Source organism: Amphiprion ocellaris, chromosome 10, assembly GCF_022539595.1.
Source record: "Amphiprion ocellaris isolate individual 3 ecotype Okinawa chromosome 10, ASM2253959v1, whole genome shotgun sequence".
In the NCBI taxonomy this organism is placed as follows: domain Eukaryota; kingdom Metazoa; phylum Chordata; class Actinopteri; family Pomacentridae; genus Amphiprion; species Amphiprion ocellaris.
In genome coordinates, this window is record NC_072775.1 from 36927811 (window position 1) to 36948480 (window position 20670).

A 20670-nucleotide genomic window follows, 5' to 3' on the forward strand; every position below is an offset into this window, starting at 1 on the left:
CTCAGAGCGATGCCAATCAAGCACCTCTGGACACGCCCACACCGTCCGAACTAACACCTGAGCCTTCAGGTGCTCAGTCTGGTTCAGCACACAGCCCCACAGTCCTGGAGGAGAAGACAGTCACTGGAAGGGACTGCACAACTGTCATCTGCTGGTGTTGGTCCAGTTTTGATCATCAAGTCCAAAGTCAGCGCAGCTACCAGCAGACCACACGCTTCCATCTGCTGAAGAGCCTTTAGGAGGTCCACATTTAGTCCTCCAGCAGGACCTGACCTCTCCTCACAGCTAGAACCACTCAAGACTGGTTCATGGACCGTGGCATTACAGTCCTGGACCGGCCAGAAGACCACCAGACCTCAGATTATCTGAGGTGAGGGACGAACCAGACTGACAATAAAGATCTGGAGGATGGTTTCTGAGCTGTAAGCTGTTATCAGTCAAAACAAATGCTTGAAACATTCCACTTTATGTGTACTGAGTCTGTAATATGGACTTTTTCACTTTGAGTCATGTCTAATGTAAGATATTAATATTTTCCACCATATTCTGCTGCTGTTGGATGATAAACTGCATTTCATTTCTTAGTATTTATACTTTGTTTAATCTGATTCTTCAAAGACAAAGAAACACGTCAGCATCAGTTCATCATTTAATAGATTTTCTCTTTTCTCAAAAGCTGAAACTCACATGAATTTTCCTCCCCTTCATACAGACAGACAGACAGACAGACAGACAGACAGACAGACACACAGACAGACAGACAGACAGACAGACAGACAGACGATTCTGAAGGTCAGAGAGGCACGATGATGATAATGAGAAACCTAAACTTGATCTAAAAATAATAAAAATTAAAGTCCTTGTGTACACTCCCCATCTCCATGGCAACAGAAACAAACATTAACTATCACCAGCGTCCCTTTCCTCCCGCGAGCCAGAGGTCAGCAGCCAATCAGAGAGCAGCTAGCGGCGGTAGACCCCAAAGGCCACCAGGCTGAGGAAGATGGTGACTCCGACCAGCGAGGCGGTGGCCGGGGCGGTGAAGAACTGCCGGTACTGGATCTGACAGTACCACAAAACCGAAAGCATGAGCACCAGCAGCGGCACCATCAGGCTGCCCACGTTCAGCGCCACCTGCACCTGGTCGGCAGGCCGTGGCCCACCCGCCGCCCCCCGCCCGGCGTGCTGCGAGATGTGACAGTGCAGGACGCAGTTATGGACGAGGTTCAGTGACGCCAGAGTCTGAGCGTCGTCCTGCAGCAGCTGACCCTGATAGATGAGTCGGACCTGCTGCTCCTGACCCGCAAAGTAGGTCCTGAAACAGATCAGTACCTGGTGATTAGTACCTGGTGATCAGTCATGTGGTCTGTTAGCTACGTGGGTGGTTCACTTTTAGGTTCCACCTTCATCCAGGTTCTTCTTTGGTTCTCACTGACACCTGGACAGGTGAAGATCTAGATGAAGGTGGAACGTCTGCAAGAACCCAAGCAGTTGTGTAGCGGCGTTGTATTGTGTAGCTATGTTGTGTAGCGTTGTGTAGCAGCATTGTGTAGTTGTGTAGCGGGGTTGTGTAGCGTTGTGTAGCAGCGTTGTGTATTAGCGTTGTGTAGTTGTGTAGCTGTGTTGTGTAGCATTGTGTAGCAGCGTTGTGTATTAGCGTTGTATAGTTGTGTAGCAGTGTTGTGTAGCAGCGTTGTGTAGTTGTGTTACCGTTTGATGTAGCCAATGGTGTCCTGTGGTTTCACCTGAGCCGTTCTCTCCGTGTCATTCAGGAACTTCAGGCGGACCACCATGTTCCTGGCAGATAGAGGCTCCGCCCTCTCCTCCTGTGCGGTGGGCGGGGCCTCCGTCGCGGCGCCGTCGCTCACGGAGCTGGAGGCCGAAGACGGAGAGGAGGACGATAAGGAGGCGGCGCTGGTGGAGGAGGGGGGCGTGTCCTGCTGGGCGTGTCCTGTCCTCGGTGAGGAGGCGGGGCCTGTGGAGGAGGTGAACAGGTGTTCTGGGGGGTCGGAGGTGCGGGTGGAGATCCAGGCGAGCAGCAGCACCGTCAGCAGCAGCAGGGAGCCGAACAGCAGCGTCACCTCGTCTCCCACGCCTTCGATCAGAGCCATCGCCCTGGCAACGCCCACACAGGTCAGCACGGCTCACCTGCACACAGGGGGCGGGGCTTATTCTCACTACATCACACGCTTCTATTGGAGAAACATCCAGCATGGAGAAACATCTACAGGTGAGGAACAGAGTAGAGAGGACACATGGAGATAGAGAAACATCTACAGGATGAAGGTAGGAGCTCCAGGAGGAACCAGCTGAAGGTTCCTCCTGGAGCTGATAGACCACCAGGACCTGATCAGTGGAGTCACCTGGTGGTTGTAAAGTCATACAGAGCTCTACCATGAAGACATTAAAGGACTTCTCTTCATCTCCAGGTGAGTCAGACACCTGCTCCTCACCTGTCGTACAGGTAATCAGCTGGAGGCGTTTCAGAAGGCCTCAGTGAAGTTCTCCATGTGTATCAGCGAATCTGCAGGCAGCTGGTAGTTAGTCCAGAAAACCTCTGGAGACACAACAGCCCATAATATTCCCAGCGTTTCTACAGCAGCTACAGCTGTAGTCAGCAGGAGTTCAGGAGGACCTGCGGCTCACCTGTGGTTAGCTCAGGTTAGCGGGGTTTGTTCGGGTTATCTCGGGTTAGCTCAGGTTAGCGGGATTAGTTCAGGTTAGCTCGAGTTAGCTCTGGTTAGCGGAGTTTATTTGGGTTACCTCTGGTTAGCTCTGGTTATCTCGGGTTAGCAGGATTAGTTCAGGTTAGCTCTGGTTAGCTCGGGTTCTGGTGGACCAGGACCAGAAGCTGCAGCTCCTCCTGAACATCCGGACCCTCCGGAGCTTCCAGCTGAACTCAGTGATGCTAGCCTCAGAGCTAACAGCGTTTAAACGGCGCACAGAGCGGCTAAGCTACATGCTAACAGAAACAGAAAGACAGAAAAAAAACTCACGGTTCCGTTTAGAGCCTCATATCAGCGGCATCTGCAGCTAACAGGTTAACAACACTTCCTGCTGCCGCTCCTCTTCTTCTGTGGTGCTTCAGCTCCGTCTTCTTCTTCTTCTTCTTCTTCTGCGCCTTCCTCTTCGGTGGTGCTGCGCCTCCAGCTGGTTGGATCAGTAAAACGCTGCTGTCCTATCCGCTATTTTCCTACTAATGTAATGCGACAACAAACCCTCCGTAAACAAACTCCGTCAGAAATAAACAACTGCAAACAAACATCCAGAACAAAATAAATCCTCCTGGAGGGCAATGATCAGATTTAATGAAAATTTGATTATGTTTATTATATCAGCCTTTTTCTATTGAATAAATCATAGAGGAGTCACTGGACCTTCAGGATTTACTGTTTCTGTCTGTACATGCACACCTGTATACCTGTATACCTGTATACCTGTATACCTGTATACCCAGTGGCGTGCACAGACATTTTGGGGGGTAGGTGCTCAGTAGAAAAAAAGTTCACCTTGTGCGGCATGTAGAACCACTGTCTGCCTTAATGTGACAGTGTGAGATCTGAAAAAATAAAAAAAAATCAGGAACACATTTTCTGTAACGGCATTTATTTTAACATCTTAATAACACACAAAGGGTCAATAAAAGTCAGAGTTTTAATAATAGCCTAACAATGTAAATACAAAATTACTGCAAGTGTTGTAACGTAGAAGTAACTCATGGTTAGTACAAAATAATATATTTTGCTAATACAGCCTATTGCCTGATTTAGTTCCATCAAATCACTTTGTGTTGACAAAATAAATCAGGAACAGCTTCTGAGATATCTCAATAAAATTAGAGGTAAAGGCCGTAAACAGTGAACATAACTCTGATACTGACTCTGACCTTTCTTCTTCATGATCATGATTTTTCTCCTCATCCTCCTGAGATGTTTTTTAATCCAGGAGAGCAGAGAGCTGCTTCCCTGCTGTAGATCCCTTTCTATGTCTCTCTTGATCCTTTTTCCCTTCTGATCATGCTGCGATTGGTAAAGTAAAAGAGATCGACGATATCCAGACTGATTCCTGACATGAGGCTCCAACAAGGCCGAAAGATACTTTTTCTTTTTGTCATTTAGCAAAAAAGTCACAGCAAGTGTTGCCTCTACCTGATGTAGGCTAATAATAAACCTACACAAACTAAGCTAATCATATGCTGTACCAATTCACCAAATAACACTGGTTGTGAGGTCATCGTCGTCACGTTGTGTCGATTAATTGATTATTATTATGGGCAGCGTGGAGCTTGTTAAGCAGGCGGACAGTTGGCTAATTCAGATATGGTTGTTTAGCGCTGCATGAGACAGACTACTACACAACAGAGACAAATCAATGCACCGTGTGGCAGCTGAGGCTGATGAACACTGGATTCATTTAGTGCTACCTGGTTGGTGACTGCAGTCTATATGAGCTGTGCAGCTGCTGCCACGCGTGTCCTCGTGTTCACGTTACGAGATGGGGCAAGGGCAAGTCGCGGCACGGCACGGGTCGTTTGTGTGTGTGTGTGTGAGTGTGTGTGTGTGTTTGTTTAATTTTAAAAAAAGTTGAGACGCAAAGGTCACCTGCTTGATACTGAGGGCAAGGGGCAGGTGCTCTAGCACCACCTGGTGTCTATCTGTGCACGCCACTGAGTACCTGTATACCTGTATAAACATATACACACGTGGACAAAATTGTTGGTACCCCCCGTTAATGAAAGAAAAACCCACAATGGTCACAGAAATGATTTGAATCTGACAAAAGTAATAAATAAAAATTCTATGAAAATTAACCAATGAAAATCAGACATTGCTTTTGAACCGTGGTTCAACATAATTATTTTAAAAAATAAACTCATGAAACAGGCCTGGACAAACATGATGGTACCCCTTGAAAAGACTGAAAATAATGTGACCATAGGGACATGTTCAATCAAGGTGTGTCCTCTAATTAGCATCACAGGTGTCTACAAACTTGTAATCAGTCAGTCGGCCTATTTATAGGGTTACAATAGTCACTGTGCTGTTTGCTGACATGGTGTGAACCACACTAAACATGGACCAGAGGAAGCCAAGGAGAGAGTTGTCTCAGGAGATTAGAAAGACAATTATAGACCAGCATGTTAAAGGTAAAGGCTACAAGTCCATCTCCAAGCAGCTTGATGTTCCTGTGACTACAGTTGCACATATTATTCAGAAATTTAAGATCCATGGGACTGTAGCCAACCTCCCTGGATGTGGCCACAGGAGGAAAATTGATGACAAATGGAAGAGACAGATAATAGGAATGGTAAGAAAAGAGCCCAGAACAACCTCTAAAGACATTAAAGGTGAACTCCAAGGTCAAGCTACATCAGTGTCAGATCACACCATCCATCGTTGTTTGAGCCAAAGTGGACTTCATGGTAGACGACCAAGGAGGACACCATTGTTGAAAACAAATCATAAAAAAGCCAGACTGGAATTTGCCAAACTGCATGTTGAGAAGCCACAAAGCTTCTGGGAGAATGTTCTATGGACAGATGAGACAAAACTGGAACTTTTTGGTACATCAGCTCTATGTTCACAGATGCAGAAATGAAGCATATGAAGAAAAGAACACTGTCCCTACTGTGAAACATGGAGGAGGTTCTGTTATGTTCTGGGGCTGCTTTGCTGCATCTGGTACAGGGTGTCTGGAATCTGTGCAGGTACAATGAAATCTCATGACTATCAAGGTATTCTAGAGAGAAATGTGCTGCCCAGTGTCAGAAAGCTTGGTCTCAGTCGCAGGTCATGGGTCTTGCAACAGGATAATGAGCCAAAACACACAGCTAGAAACATCCAAGAATGGCTAAGAGGAAAACATTGGACTATTCTGAAGTGGCCTCTATGAGCCCTGATCTAAATCCTATTGAACAACTGTGGAAGGAGCTGAAACATGGTGTCTGGAGAAGGAACCTTCAAACCTGAGACAACTGGAGCAGTCTGCTGATGAGGAGTGGACCAGAATACCTGCTGAGAGGTGCAGAAGTCTCACTGACAGTTACACAAATGGTTTGATTGCAGTGATTGCCTCAAAAGGTTGTGCAACAAAATATTAAGTTCAGGGTACCATCATTTTTGTCCAGGCCTGTTTCATGAGTTTATTTTTTAAAATAATTCTGTTAAACCACGGTTCAAAAGCAATGTCTGATTTTCATTGGTTAATTTTCATAGAATTTTTATTTATTATTACTTTTGTCAGATTCAAATTATCTCTGTGACCATTGTGGGTTTTTCTTTCATTAACCGAGGGGGATCAACAATTTTGTCCACATGTGTAACACTGTTTGCTTGCTGCAGCTGATTTGTTGTTTTCCAGCTGACTCTCGTGAACTTCCTGTTTGTTGTGATTATAATCAACACAATAACAGCACAAAGATCAAAGCTACACAACATCCTGTTTTCTCCACAGTAAACTCAGTAGTTTGCTACACGTTACGTCATAAAAGGCACTACATTACAGTACTTAGTTACTCCCTGCAGCAAGTGACGTGTTCCTCATGAGATGCATTAACTATAGTTTACAGTCACCAACACACACCTACACCTGTGGACGCTCTCAGGTGGATCGATGATCTGATTGATCGCTGATTGGAACAAATTTCGCGGCTCTTTGCAGGGGGCTTCCGGGGACCCGGTAGCGCTGTCAGCGGGCATGTTGCCATGCGGATGCCGGCTGCCGGTTGCTGTCCTGGATGCAGGTCACTCTGCCGCCCGCGAACTGCCGGTTAGTGCCGGGGAGGGAGCTCCGAGCTGCCGCAGACCCGATGTCTTTATGCACTCTTTGGTTCTCCTTGTTCGGGCCCGGAGCCGCCGACCAGCTGCTTTCCTCCGCCTCCCCGCGGCTGCATCTCTCGGCGGCCGGCCGCCGGGTCCCCGGACCCCAGTCCTCTGTCTCCCCGCCGGTTCAGCATCTGGACCCGGACCAGGTGACAGTCAGCCGGGCAGATTTACAGAAAAGGACGCCGCTGCAGTTCAGCGAGAACAGTACGAATATTGGAGTAAAACGCACAAATGAACTGAGATGGTTCCCGGTGTAAAGTCGTTTTTGGCCGGTTTGGCTGCTGTTTTAGCGGCTGTCTCTGGTTTCATCCTCCGCCTTTGTCCTCATGTTTTCCCCCGGAGTTCCTCCCCCTGCGGCGCTGGGCGGAGTTTCATACCGGACTAGACGCTCCTTTTGTCGGATTCGTTTCGACCTGACTCCCCGGGGTTTACGGCTGAAAATAACACACTTTGAAAGTCCCGAAATTAGCCAAACGACCACCGTGGTGTGCAGTAATAACCCAGGTTTCTGTCTGAATCAGCAGGTAAGCAGTAAGTTGTGATTTTAAGCAGATTTGTGGGGTTTTCTGGTCGTTTGTCCCCGAGTCTCCAGAACATTCATGGCGGCTTCGCAGTGAAGGCTTCTGGGGGAGCAGCAGCTCCTCCCGCCGCTCCGCACCGAAGCCCCCGAATCCACCAGTTCTACTAAATAACTCACTTTGGGCCGATATTTCACCAAAATACTCAAATATGACGAAGAATTCTTGCTGAGATGGCGGCGGATTTGAACATTTAAGCAGTTTTGTAAAATAATGCGATTATCCACGTGTCAGTGCTGCTCGGTGTTTCCGTCGTTTTTCATGAAATCGTTTTTTTTTCCGTTTTCTTCGTTTTTCTCGGTTTGCTCGTTAAACCAGAAAACGGTGCTTCTGTCTGCAGTCGCTCTTTGCGTGCCAGCGGAAGCTACGTGCTGACTCCTGCCGGAGGACGGGCGCCATTACCGGGCAGCTGGAGCCTGACGGCCCGCTGCGACCCGCCGCTGCTCCGCGCCTCCAGGCCCCGTTTGAACCCCGACACGGTGACACTCCGCCGGGCTTTAGTCATCCAGAACATCGGTCCTGTTTCTCACCATCCGGGAGTTTTACACGGAGTTTCGGTTCGGAGCTGCTTTCTGCCGTCCAAAGTTCGGGGCAACTTTATCGCAGAGCTCCGAACTGAAGGCTGGAGATAAAAACCCGGTTCCGTTCACGGGACCGGCTCCGTTCACGGAACCGGTTCCGTGAACGGAGCCGGTTCTGCTCAGTGCGGCCTTAAAGCTGCAGGTTTTTAAATTGAGTCTGGTTTAATCAGCTCCCAACCGTTAGCAGCGGTTCTGTTACTACCGGCAGAACCGGAACCGACTCCGACCCTCAGTGATCTTCAGCGGGCCGCAGGGACTCCCTCCGTCGGGTTGAGGTGACCGCGGACGGGCAGCGGGTCAGAGCGGAGCTGGTGGAGAAAACAACTGCTCCAAAGTTAATAATAAATCTCTGGAAAAAACTCAAATAATTTAGTTTATTCTTGAAAACATTACAGGCATCTCTTACTGAGGCTGGTTAAAGACAAAGAGGAAAATAATATTTTTTATATAATATTTTCATGGCAGTATTTTATATGTAATTGCATTATATGGACCTTTATTTATTTATATATATATTTTTAATGTATAAAATAAAACTCTGGCATTTTGTGAACATGAACCCTGAACTCATAAATCGTAAGGATATCTAATATTTTGTGGTACTATATGACAGTTTTGCCTTTCAGGTCCTGAGTCGTGTTTTTAAAATCTGACACTATAAAATAATAAAACTGGATCAGTGATTTATCTCTTCCTCTCTCCTTTAAACGACCTGAAACACAGAATGTAGGACTTGATCCTCTGTAATGTGGCTGAAAGCTGCAGGAAAACTACCATAGTAAGAGGCCTTTGAGTCTATAGATTTACTGACTCAAGTTCATCAAACTCAGTTGAACCTGATTTAAGACTCGTCTGAAATGTTCTGATGGAAATGTGAGAAAACCTCCATGTTGAACTTTATTGATTAGTTTGTTTTCCAGAGAATGAAATGATAAACACTGGACCTTCTCTCAGAGCAGAGCTGTGTTCTGTTGGTTTCTGAATGTTCTGATCCGATAATCTAAGCGGATCGGACCCAGTACCGGTTCTGTTGAATTTTGAACAGTCTGAAGTCAAGCTTCTCATTAACAGACAGCAGCAGCAGAACCCTGGGACTGAAGGATTTTTACACATTTCAGCCCCAATATTCCTGAAAAACATCAAAGAGACGCTGAAAACCCAAAATGACAACACATTAGCAGAACATTACTAGAACAATACCAGAACATTAGCAGAACAGTACCAGAACAGTACTGGAGCATTTCTAGAACAGTACCAGAACAGTACTGGAACATTTCCAGAACTGTACCAGAACATTAGCAGAACAGTACCGGAACATTACCAGAACAGTACCAGAACATTAATAGAACAGTACCAGAACATTACTAGAACATTACCAGAGCATTAGTAGAACATTAACAGAACATTAGTAGAACAGTACCGGAACATTAGCAGGACAGTACCGGAACATTAGCAGGACAGTACTGGAACATTATCAGAACATTAGTAGAACAGTACCAGAACATTAGTAGAACATTAGCAGAACATTAGTAGAACAGTGCCAGAACAGTAGCAGAACATTAGTAGAACAGTACCAGAACATTAGCAGAACTCTGTGTCACTTGAACAGATTAAATATCCAGCACTGTTCCGTGTTTGAAAGGGGCTTTGTTTGCAGATCACAGTATACTCTGTAGTTCCAGTCTCTACCTGTAGGGGGCGTTGTTCCTGTGGTTCCAGTCTCTGTCTGTAGGGGGCGGTGTTCCTGTAGTTCCAGTCTCTACCTGTAGGGGGCGGTGGTTCCAGTCTCTACCTGTAGTGGGCGGTGTTCCTGTGGTCTAAACTATATTTGTGTGTCCAGAGGCGGCAGGGGGCGGAGTCTTCTCCGTCAGGTGCTGCATAATGAACGGCAGCAGCAGCGTCTCCGCGGCTCAGAGCACCAGGATCAAGGCTGAACCAGGTAACGTCCAAACTGCGGCATCGGGGCAGCTGACTGGTTCTGACCCGGTTCTGACCCTGTGGCTGTGTTTAGATGACTGGAGTAAGGAGGACTGCCTGACTCTGCTGGAGAGGATCCGCAGTCTGCTGCCGGATGGAGACGCCATGAAGTACAAGACCACCGAGTCGCACTTCGACTGGGAGAAGGTGTGCTTCGGCAGCTTCACCGGGGACATGTGCCGCCAGAAGTGGCAGAAGGTGTCGTGTGAGGTACCAGGTCCAATTCCCTTAGAACCCTGGAGTGGACGCTGAGCTTCATTCATTCAGTTTGGGTCTTTATCGTCTTTTTCAGGTCCGGAAGTACCGAACGATGACGGAGCTCATCGTGGATGCCATCGAGTTCGTAAAGAACCCGTACAAAGGCAAGAAGCTGAAGGTGAGACCCGGTGAACCCGATCAGAACCCGGAACCAGAACCCCTGGTAACCTCTGTTCTCTGTCGTCTTCAGACTCACCCAGATTTTCCCAAGAAGCCGCTGACTCCGTACTTTCGATTCTTCATGGAGAAACGAGCCAAATACGCCAAAATCCACCCGGAGATGAGCAACCTGGACCTCACCAAGATCCTATCCAAGAAGTACAAGGAGCTGCCCGACAAGAAGAAGGTGCAGACCGGACCGAGCGGGTCCCGACATCCTGGACCGAGCCCTGAGCCGGTCCAGACGTCCTGGACCACCTGCTGCTCACAGTAGATTTATTCTGAAGACAGTCTGATTCACAGCAACATGTTCTCGTTTCTCTGCAGCAAAAGTACATCACAGAGTTCCAGAGAGAGAAAGAAGACTTCGAGAAGAACATGACTCGCTTCAAGTGAGTTTAACTGCAGCTAACTAGAGCTAACCGCTAACCTGTTAACTGGCACTGTGAATTAGCTCAACTTTTAGCCCTCAGCTGCTAGCTACAGCCCTGTAGCCTCTGGTGTTAGCATGTAGTTTTAGTGTGTAGTATTAGCTTGTAGCATTAGCGTGTAGTTTTAGCATGTAGTGTTATCATGTAGTGTTAGTATGTGGTGTTAGTTTGTAGTGTTAGCATGTGGTGTTAGCGTGGCTAACGTCAGCTGACCTGCAGGGAGGAGCATCCGGAGCTGATTGAAGAGAAAAAGAAGTCGGATCTGCCGGAGAAACCCAAAACTCCTCAGCAGCTGTGGTACAACCATGAAAAGAAGACATACATGAAGCTTCACCCTGAGGTACACGCTAAATATATGATACATAAACACTTAACAGGCATCAATCCTTGTTAAATACTGAAAAAATACATGTTATACATTGGACATACATGCTAATTCATGCTACATATGCACTAATAGACACTGAATACACATCATACGTGTTACATGCATGTAAATGATAAGTAAAGGTGATGAACACAAAATACACACTAATACATGTTAATACACATTAATACATGTTTAATACATGCTAAAAACATTGCTAGGTAATACATGCTAAATGAATGGTAATTCATGCACAATGTATAATCTAATTGCAATAATACCCCCTAATACACGCTAATATATACTAAATACATGCTAGTGGACACTTACATGTGCTGAATACATCCTTATATACATTAAATACATGTTAATACCTAATAAAAACACGCTAATACAAACTAATATGTGCTCATTACATGCTGATATACACTAAAAGCACAGGAATATGTTAATACATGCTAAATACATGCTAAATACACACAAAGTGATAGTAACATATTGGTTAGCATGTTAAATCTCACACAGACATGTTCAACACTTTCTCAGTATGACTTGAATGATACTAGACTAATCACGCTGCTGATAAAATCAGGCTGAGGAACTGGACCAGGTGGATCCAGGTGAGTCTGATGATATCTGTCTGTTCCAGGTGAGTCAGAAGGAGCTGAAGGAGGCTCTGAGGAGGCAGTGGTCCCAGCTGTCCGACAAGAGGAGGCTCAAGTGGATCAGCAAGGCCCTGGAACTGCAGAAAGACTACGAGGTACCGGACTGCACTGGACTGGACTGTACCGGGCTGGACTGGACTGGATGGACCAGACTGGACCAGATTGGACCGGACTGGACTGGACTAGACTAGACTAGACTAGACGACTAGACTAGACTAGACTAGGTTTGGCTGGGCTGGACTGGACTGGACTGGAATGGAATGAACCAGATTGGACTGGACTGGACTGGACTAGACAGTCCTGGACTGGACTGGACTGGACTTGACCAGACTGGACTGGACTTAACCAGACTGGACTGGACTTAACCAGACCGGATTGGACTGAGTGACACCATAAAGGGTCAGACTGAGCCTCTGGTTCTGTCTGCTCCACATGCTGGTCCAGGATTTGACAAAAGTAACAAAGTACATTTACTCAAGTAGACTTTGAGTACTTTCTGTTGTTTTCTGCTCCTCAACAAGATGCAGATTTGAAAAAAGAAAATCTAAAATTTTTTTTCACTTTATTAGTCTGAGTGGGAGAACAGAGAACAGAGTGGATCAGAACCTGGTTCTCCTCAGATTACCCTGCAGCTCATCAGACACCAGGCAAAGGAACAAACTCACCGTTTACTGCTGCAGAACACTAGTACTGCAGTATTTTCTCTGTGGTACTACTGGAGTAAATGTGTGATACTTGGTGTGTTTCAGGACAGTATGAGAGCATATCATGAAGCTCATCCAGACGTCAACTCAGACGATCACGTTCGCTCCGTCCTCACCAAAGCTGAGAGGCAGCTGAAGGACAAGTTCGATGGACGGCCAACAAAACCGCCACCGTGAGTCTCCTTTAGCTCTGAGCTAGCAGGTACAGGGCTAGCAGGTACAGGGCTAGCAGGTACAGGGCTAGCAGGTACAAGGCTAGCAGGTACAGGGCTATCAGGTACAGGGCTAGCAGGTACAGAGCTAGCAGGTACAGAGCTAGCAGGTACAGGGCTATCAGGTACAGGGCTAGCAGGTACAGGGCTGTCAGGTACAGGGCTGTCAGGTACAGGGCTAGCAGGTACAGGGCTATCAGGTACAGGGCTAGCAGGTACAGGGCTGTCAGGTACAAGGCTAACAGGTACAGGGCTATCAGGTACAGGGCTAGCAGGTACAGGGCTATCAGGTACAGGGCTATCAGGTACAGGGCTAGCAGGTACAGGGCTGTCAGGTACAGGGCTGTCAGGTACAGGGCTAGCAGGTACAGGGCTATCAGGTACAGGGCTAGCAGGTACAGGGCTGTCAGGTACAAGGCTAACAGGTACAGGGCTATCAGGTACAGGGCTAGCAGGTACAGGGCTATCAGGTACAGGGCTAGCAGGTACAGGGCTGTCAGGTACAGGGCTGTCAGGTACAGGGCTGTCAGGTACAGGGCTAGCAGGTACAGAGCTAGCAGGTACAGGGCTAACAGGTACAGGGCTAGCAGGTACAGGGCTAGTAGGTACAGGGCTATCAGGTACAGAGCTAGCAGGTACAGGGCTAGCAGGTACAGGGCTAACAGGTACAGGGCTAGCAGGTACAGGGCTAGCAGGTACAGGGCTATCAGGTACAGAGCTAGCAGGTATAGGGCTAGCAGGTACAGGGCTAGCAGGTACAGGGCTAGCAGGTACAGGGCTAGCAGGTACAGAGCTAGCAGGTACAGGGCTAACAGGTACAGGGCTAGCAGGTACAGGGCTAGCAGGTACAGGGCTATCAGGTACAGAGCTAGCAGGTACAGGGCTAGCAGGTACAGAGCTAGCAGGTACAGGGCTAGCAGGTACAGGGCTATCAGGTACAGAGCTAGCAGGTACAGGGCTGTCAGGTACAGGGCTAACAGGTATAGAGCTAGCAGGTACAGGGCTAACAGGTACAGGGCTAGCAGGTACAGGGCTATCAGGTACAGAGCTAGCAGGTACAGGGCTGTCAGGTACAGGGCTAGCAGGTACAGGGCTATCAGGTACAGGGCTACCAGGTAAAGGGCTGTCAGGTACAGGGCTAACAGGTATAGAGCTAGCAGGTACAGGGCTAACAGGTACAGGGCTAGCAGGTACAGGGCTAACAGGTACAGGGCTGGGGAGGGGGGCGGGTGGCTGTCTGAATATTCGGATCTCTAAATTAATATTCAGTTACCACCATAATGAGCAGATATTCGGATATTCGGGTCCAGACCTACATCACAGCTGTTTTTATATTCATCACGTTTCCCCTGAAGCTTCACCAGGTTCCATTTCTTTTAGTCTCTTCCTACATGTTTCAGTTTATTGATCACTTTTCCAACAGTCAGGTGTGATTACTGAGTTACTGATTTGGTTGAAGTGGGCAGAGCCACAGATGTGGACATCATTTCCTGTGTTTAGGGAACTCAGTGATGATGTCACGATGTTGGGCCGTCACTCTGATTTAGACAGGAGTTTACTTCCTTCACATAAATACATCACTGAACAGACGATCCTGGTCCAAATCCGCACTAGAACCTGGTCCAGACTGGCATCAGAACCTGGGCCTGATCGGCCCCAGAAACAAACCTGCTGAATAAATAAAGCTGGATGTCCTGTTGGAGCCCTGACCCACCTGACGGAAGTCTGAGTTGGAGATTCATTTAGAAAAGATGAGCTGATGATGGTACTGCTGCAGTAACGGGTACTCTCTGTACTAGTAATGGTTGTATTATTGCAGTAACGGGTACTCTCTGTACTGCGCTGAGCTGATGGTGAACATGAAGGACGTCCCCAGCACGGAGCGCATGGTTCTGTGTAGCAAACAGTGGAAGATGATGACGCAGAAGGAGAAGGACATGTTCCAGAAACGCTGTGAGCAGGTCGGTTCTCCTCTCAGGATCCAGCTGGAACCTGCTGCAGGTTTGGTTCTAACTTGTGTGTGTCCTCCAGAGAAAGAAGCAGTACGACGTGGACCTGCAGAGGTTCCTGGAGGTGAGACTTAAATCTCTGAATCAACAGTTCTCTCAGATTTAGAATCATTCTGAGCTCAGATTAGTCCTCCTGTTGTCTGTCCTTCGTGTTCTTCTGGTTCCATGGAGCTGCAGGCCTTTAGGTAGAAACACAGAGGGGTTGAGTGCAGAATGTGAACTTGATGTTTTTCCTCAGAGTCTGCCAGAGGAGGAGCGGGACCGAGTCCTGACGGAGGAGAAGCTGGGCGGAGCCAAAGTGGCGGTGGGTGTGGCCTCCAGCCCACACAGAGCCAAGTCTCCGTCTGCTAAGGTCTGTCTCCTCCTCCTGTCTCTGTGCTCGTCTGTCTCTCCTCCTTAACTAATGCTCTGTCATCCAGGAGCGCTGTCGGGAGGCGGAGCCAGAGCCGTGGGTTCCTGTCGGGCCTAACCCTAAGGACCGGCGGGACAGCAAGAAGACAGCAAAGCTTCCAGAGACGCCAAAAACAGCCGAGGACATGTGGCAGCACAGCGTGATCGGAGACTACTTGGCCAAGTACAGGGTGAGCCCACGCTAGTCGTTAGCATCCTGTCGCCCTGAGCAATCAGCTGTTAACCTGCTTCTGGTCATGTGACTCAGAGTGACCGCAGGAAGGCGCAGGTGGCAATGGAGGCGGCCTGGAAATCCATGGAGAAGAAGGAGAAAATTCCTTGGATCAAGAAGGCGGCCGAGGACCAGAAACGTTACGAGGTTCAGTACCGGCCTGTGGTCAGTGAGCCACGCCCCCAAACGGACCCCGCCCACTGACACATGGCCCCTCCCATCCACTGATTATTACTGACTCCTCCCCTTTGCAGGCTGTGCTCTCTCCTGATTGGTGGGTTGTCTGTGCTGTGCTGACAGTGTTTGTCCTGCAGAGGGAGCTGTTGGAGATGAGGACTCCGGCTGCAGGCCAGAGGAAGCCCAAGTTTGACGGAGAACCCAAGAAACCTCCAGTGTGAGTCCAAGTGTTGGAGTTAGTTTAGATGTCAGCTCTGATGGAGATGATGATGGAGGTGATGAAGGAGATGATGAAGGTGGAGATGATGATGGTGTTGTAGACCAACCTGCAGGATTCTGCTGTTTAATCCTCCTGTTGCCTTCATTTATGGGCACCAAAAAATATTGTGTCCTTGTCTGAAAAAAATCCCAAAATTCAGCAAAATTTCCCCAAATTTCTGAAAATTTGCAAAACCTTCAGGAAGAAAATTCCAATAATTCCTTAAAAGTTTCCCTTAAAAGTTTTATTTAAAAAAAAAAAAAAAAAATCCCCCAAATTTGGCAAGAAAATTCTTGTAAACATTTTCCAAAACTGAGTAAAAATCTTCCAAAAAATCCTAAAAATATCTAAAGTGATTCCATATATATCAATAAAACTTAGAATATTTTCTTTAAGAACATTCACATAAAAATCAACCAAAATCCAGTGGACTTTGATTGAATGTTCTTAAGAAACATTTTTAAAATTTCTTTTTTTCCACCAAAAGATGTTCAAAGATTTCCCAAAAATGTTGAAAATGTGGACATCAGAAACTTCACTGTGGAAATATTTTTTTTTCTCCACATTTTCAAACTTTAAAATGGGTCAATTTGACCTGCAGGACAACATGAGGGTTAATGACTTTGGCTGTTTCCTGAGCTCCACTTTAACGAGAACATTTCAAACGTCCTGCAGAGAAGAAACTAAACATTCTAATAACATGCTGTCCTGAGTTTTCTTGACTGTGATTGGTCGATGCAGAAGGGACAGGTGACACCTGCTCTCAGTCTGATCTGAAGCCCCGTCCCCTGCCATGTCTGTCCAATAGGAGCGGCTACCAGATGTTCTCCCAGGAGCTGCTGACCAACGGCGAGCTGAACCACTTCAGCCTGAAGGAGCGGATGGTGGAGATCGGCAAACGCTGGCAGAAGCTCAGCCAGAGTCAGAAGGACAAGTACAAGAAGTTGGTGGAGGAGCAGCAGGTGGAGTACAAGGCTGAGCTGGAGGCCTGGGTCAAGGTGAGCTGCTGCTGTCGCCACGGCAACCAGAAAGCATTTTATTAGCAGGTTAAAAAACAAAGACTGACTCAGGAAGCTAACAGCTAGCAGCTAACAGACAGGTTCTAAATATCAGAGAACATCAGGAGGTTCTCCAGGAGGTTCCTTCCACTCTAGTTACCATAGCCAGTGTTCCAGGGCCAATCAGGAGAACCGATCCTCAGAATAATCAGAACGCTCTGGAGAACCTGTTTCATTCTCTGCTGTTGATCAGCCAAATGGAACAAAACCCAGCTTCATGTTAGAACCCAGCATAGTAATGAAGGAACCCAGAGAAGATTCCATTTATCTGCAGATCTCTGATCACAGAACTGTCTGGAAATGGTTCCTCAAAGAACCTATCTTTGTTAATGTTCTCAGGAGCACCCTTTAAGTGCAACAAGGAACCACTTTCTGATGGTTCTTTGAAGAACCTTTGGAGGTTCTTTAAAGAACCTTTTGCTGAAAATTTGGTGGTGGAAGTAGATCTGGTTCTTCTGTGGTGTCACCATGTTCCTGTCAGGAGGAGGAACATTGTTCTGCTCTGTAAACGGACCTGAAGGTTCTACAGGAACAGTTCCTGTAGTCAGAGGCTTAGAACCAGCCATGGAAAATAACTAGTTATTAAAGAACAAACATCAGAACGTCCCTCTAGATCCTCATCAGGAGAGGATGTCAGTAGAACCAGCTGGATGTCTTCTAGGTTCCTGGAGATGTTCTACTGGTTTGGAGTTTCAGATGTTTGTCTTCACCCTAAATCCATCACTGATGTCCCACCAGGAACCAGAACTCCAGGTGTGACTGGACCACCAGGAACAACTGGACCTCCTCACCTGGCAGGTTCCCAGCCAGTCACACCTGGAGAACCGAAGACGCTCTGGAGGTAGAACATCTGAGAACCTCCAAGTCTGTCTGGTTTTTATTGATGTAGATAATAAACAGATAGAACCTGAATAAAGTGTCCTGGCAGGGAGCTCAGTGATGTCACTGTGGGTGGGCGGGGCATGCAGCAGTGTGTTGTCGCCTGCTGGCCGCCGGTTTAACGTCTGTTCTGTGTTCAGTCTCTGTCTCCTCAGGACCGAGCCGTCTACAAGGAGTTCTCCTCCTCAGTGAGTACAGAACGCCTCCACCACAGTAGGATTCAAGCACCTCTAAAGTTTTACTGCTCTCTGAACCCGTAGTTTCCACCTGAAACTTTGTATTCTCACTTTATGAGAGCTAACGAAAACTGCAGCTAACAGGAAGCTAACATCATGAAACTTGTTTTCACTTGGCAACACTTTAGTATAATGCTATGCTAAGCTAATTAGCTAACAGTACATTTGATAGCAGAAGGCCGTAGACATTAGCAGCTGATTGGATTGTTTATCTGTCCGTCAGAAACGTCGCAGTACCGCTAAAGTCCGCAGCAGCCCCAGCGCTAAAGTCCGCATGACGGCCAAGGGCAAGGCAGGAAGCTCCAGAACAGCTACGCCCGGGCTAGCCGTTAGCAAGAGAGCTATGGCTTACAGGGCCAAGGTAACACAACAACTACACAACAGCTACACAACTACAAAACAGCTACACAACAGCTACACAGCTACACAACAACTACACGACAACTACACAACAGCTATACATAGTAGCTGTTAGCAAGAGAGCTATGGCTTATAGAGCCAAGGTAACACAACAGCTACACAACTACACAACAGCTACATAACAACAACTACACAACAACTACACGACAACTACACAACAACACATAGTAGCCGTTAGCAAGAGAGCTATGGCTTATAGGGCCAAGGTAACAAAACTACACAACAGCTACACGACAACTACACAACAACTACACAACTATACAACAACTACACAACAACTATAAAACAACAACAACACAACTACACAACAACTATACAACTACACAGCACAACAACAACATGACAACAACACTATGACAACACTGTAGTTGTGTCAACCCTGGGTTCAGTCTGTCAGGTTGTGGTCTTGAGGGTAGTACACCCTGGGTTCAGTCTGTCAGGTTGTTAACAATGTGTGCAGTAAACCCTGGGTTCAGTCTGTCAGGTGTTCTATCTGTGACTTGCAGCAGGACATGTCGGACTCGGACGAGGAGGAGAAAAGTGACTCGTCGGACTCTGACGAAGACGATGAGACGTCAGGAAGCAGCGACAGCGATGACGATGATGTGAGGAACTGATCGATATTCAATAAAGTCAAAGCAGGAGAGTTAGTGAATGGAGAGTGTTGATGCTGCATGACCAGCCTCAGTTAGAGCGATTGTTTGTCATTCAGGACGTCCGTCTCCATGGAAACCAGGTAGAACCTCAGTCAGAACGAGTTGAAATGTTCCAGCTGAACTCTCTTTGTTTCCTCAGAATGACGAGGATGAGGACGAGGACGATGAAGATCAGACGTCTTCGGAGGAGTCCAGCGACTCCGACTCAGACTAGCTCCGCCCCCTCCCCCTCATTGGAGAGGACAGGCTGTGCAGGCCACGCCTCCTCACATGCCAATCATAGCGGCAGACCAATGAGAGGCGAGAGGTGACGTCGTGTCGCGGTCGCCTGTGAGGGGGGCGGAACCTGATGGAGCGTTTTGTTACCTGTGTGTTTGTTTCAGTTTTTTATTGAGTGTTTGTTGGTTTTTATCTGACGGACGTTTCAGACGAGCGGAGACAAGGAGAGGTGGGCGGGTTCTGTTTTTAAGGTGCTGTGGGTGGGGCCGGGGGCGGAGTTTGTACAGCGTTTAATAGGCAGGGGGCGGGGCCTGTTGGTTGTCATTAGTTACGGCTGAGTCAGTGTTGGGCCTCTAATCAGCTGCCTGCCTGAGGAAATGGTAAAAATAAATGCACTTTTTCTCACGTCTGCGTCTGCTGTCGTCATTTACTGAAGGAAACGTCTCGTTAAGACTAACGGACATATGGCTCTTCTTATTATCCAGAAGAATGAGCTAATTACTGATTCAGCACTGTCCTGAGGGAAGAACCTAAACATGGACAGACCTTCAGGGTTCCACTGGAGGCGGAGACCTTCAGGGTTCTCCTGAGGCTGCAGAACTCTGTCCTCCCCTCTGACTGGACCCCAGTGTTCTTCTCTTCATCATGTCCTCTGAACTGATGAGGCTGAAGAAGATCTGTTCCATCAGAAGTAAAGTCGTCTCATTCTCTACATTTCTTTGCTGATTTACCTTTTAATAATAATAATACATTTTATTTCTAGGTGCCTTTCAGAACACTCAGGTCACCGTAGAGGAAACACAGTAAAACATTCAAATATACAGAATAAAACGTAAACCTTTAAAAAATTTAAAAGAAAATTTAGCAATTCTAAAACAACAGAAGGAGGAATGGAGGTCAGAGGTAGTAGGATGGTTTGATCAGGAGGGGTCTGAGATTGGATTTGGAAATGTCCAGTGTGTCCACGGTTCTGATGTCAGGTGGGAGGGATGGTGAGGCTGAAGGCTCTGGAGCTCATGGTGGAGGGATGGTGAGATTGAGGGAGGAAGATGATCTGAGGGTCCGGCTGGGTGTGTTTATGTGGAGGAGATCAGTGAGGTATGGAGGAGTGAAGTTCTTGGAGGAGAACCAGGATGTGATTTCCTGGAGATGGACTCAGAGGGAGGTGGGTTTGGTGGAGAAGTAGAGCTGGGTGTCGTTAAATTTACAGAATGTGGCCGAGGGGGAGAAGATAAATGATGAAAAGGCTTTCAGGCTTTTAGTTCCAGAGTCAGATGTTCTGCTGGTCTGATTCAGAACCTCTGAGGTCTGCGCTGGTTTCTGGAATGTTCCAGGAAGCAGCTCCATAAAAATACTGCTGAGAACCTGAAACAAAGCTG

The 20670-nt window shown here is 47.4% G+C and overlaps 2 protein-coding genes across 6 annotated transcripts; one reads left to right on the forward strand and one right to left on the reverse strand.

The window, feature by feature from the left end:
- Nucleotides 1–636: 636 nt before the first annotated feature.
- LOC129347263 (transmembrane and ubiquitin-like domain-containing protein 1) lies at nt 637–3136 on the reverse strand. Of its 2 annotated transcripts, XM_055014793.1 has the most exons (4): nt 2997–3050; nt 2454–2524; nt 1711–2148; nt 637–1315 (listed from the first exon to the last, which is right to left on the reverse strand). In XM_055014793.1, the coding sequence occupies exons 3-4, from the start codon at nt 2109–2111 to the stop codon at nt 964–966; spliced, it is 753 nt and encodes a 250-aa protein (XP_054870768.1). In that variant the 5' UTR covers nt 2112–2148; nt 2454–2524; nt 2997–3050; the 3' UTR covers nt 637–963. The 2 variants fall into 2 exon arrangements, with proteins under 2 accessions (XP_054870768.1, XP_054870767.1); XM_055014792.1 differs by lacking the exon at nt 2454–2524 and having other exon boundaries at nt 2997–3136.
- A 3571-nt stretch (nt 3137–6707) lies between these two features.
- On the forward strand, nt 6708–19696 carry ubtfl (upstream binding transcription factor, like). 4 transcript variants are annotated; one of them, XM_023281569.3, is made up of 20 exons: nt 6708–7348; nt 9824–9922; nt 9995–10170; nt 10253–10336; nt 10409–10564; nt 10705–10769; nt 11028–11148; nt 11825–11935; nt 12590–12717; nt 14576–14717; nt 14788–14829; nt 15004–15117; nt 15185–15346; nt 15424–15552; nt 15702–15781; nt 16632–16821; nt 17901–17948; nt 18220–18357; nt 18926–19021; nt 19212–19696. In XM_023281569.3, exons 2-20 carry the CDS (start codon nt 9865–9867, stop codon nt 19284–19286), a joined length of 2115 nt encoding a protein of 704 aa, XP_023137337.1. In that variant the 5' UTR covers nt 6708–7348; nt 9824–9864; the 3' UTR covers nt 19287–19696. The 4 variants fall into 4 exon arrangements, with proteins under 4 accessions (XP_023137337.1, XP_054870716.1, XP_023137336.1 ...); XM_055014741.1 differs by having other exon boundaries at nt 6710–7348; nt 11825–11917; nt 12593–12717; nt 18923–19021; XM_023281568.3 differs by having other exon boundaries at nt 6713–7348; nt 18923–19021.
- The last annotated feature ends 974 nt before the right edge of the window (nt 19697–20670 follow it).

Excerpts from the sequence above, each read along its gene's own strand:
- LOC129347263 (XM_055014792.1), bottom strand. The coding sequence starts at position 2,111 with ATGGCTCTGATCGAAGGCGTGGGAGACGAGGTGACGCTGCTGTTCGGC. Across the intron at positions 1,316-1,710 it reads ACCATTGGCTACATCAAACG|GACCTACTTTGCGGGTCAGG; the intron begins GTAACACAACTA and ends GATCTGTTTCAG.
- ubtfl (XM_023281568.3), top strand. The coding sequence starts at position 9,865 with ATGAACGGCAGCAGCAGCGTCTCCGCGGCTCAGAGCACCAGGATCAAG. Across the intron at positions 10,770-11,027 it reads AAGAACATGACTCGCTTCAA|GGAGGAGCATCCGGAGCTGA; the intron begins GTGAGTTTAACT and ends GCTGACCTGCAG. Across the intron at positions 16,822-17,900 it reads AGCTGGAGGCCTGGGTCAAG|TCTCTGTCTCCTCAGGACCG; the intron begins GTGAGCTGCTGC and ends TTCTGTGTTCAG.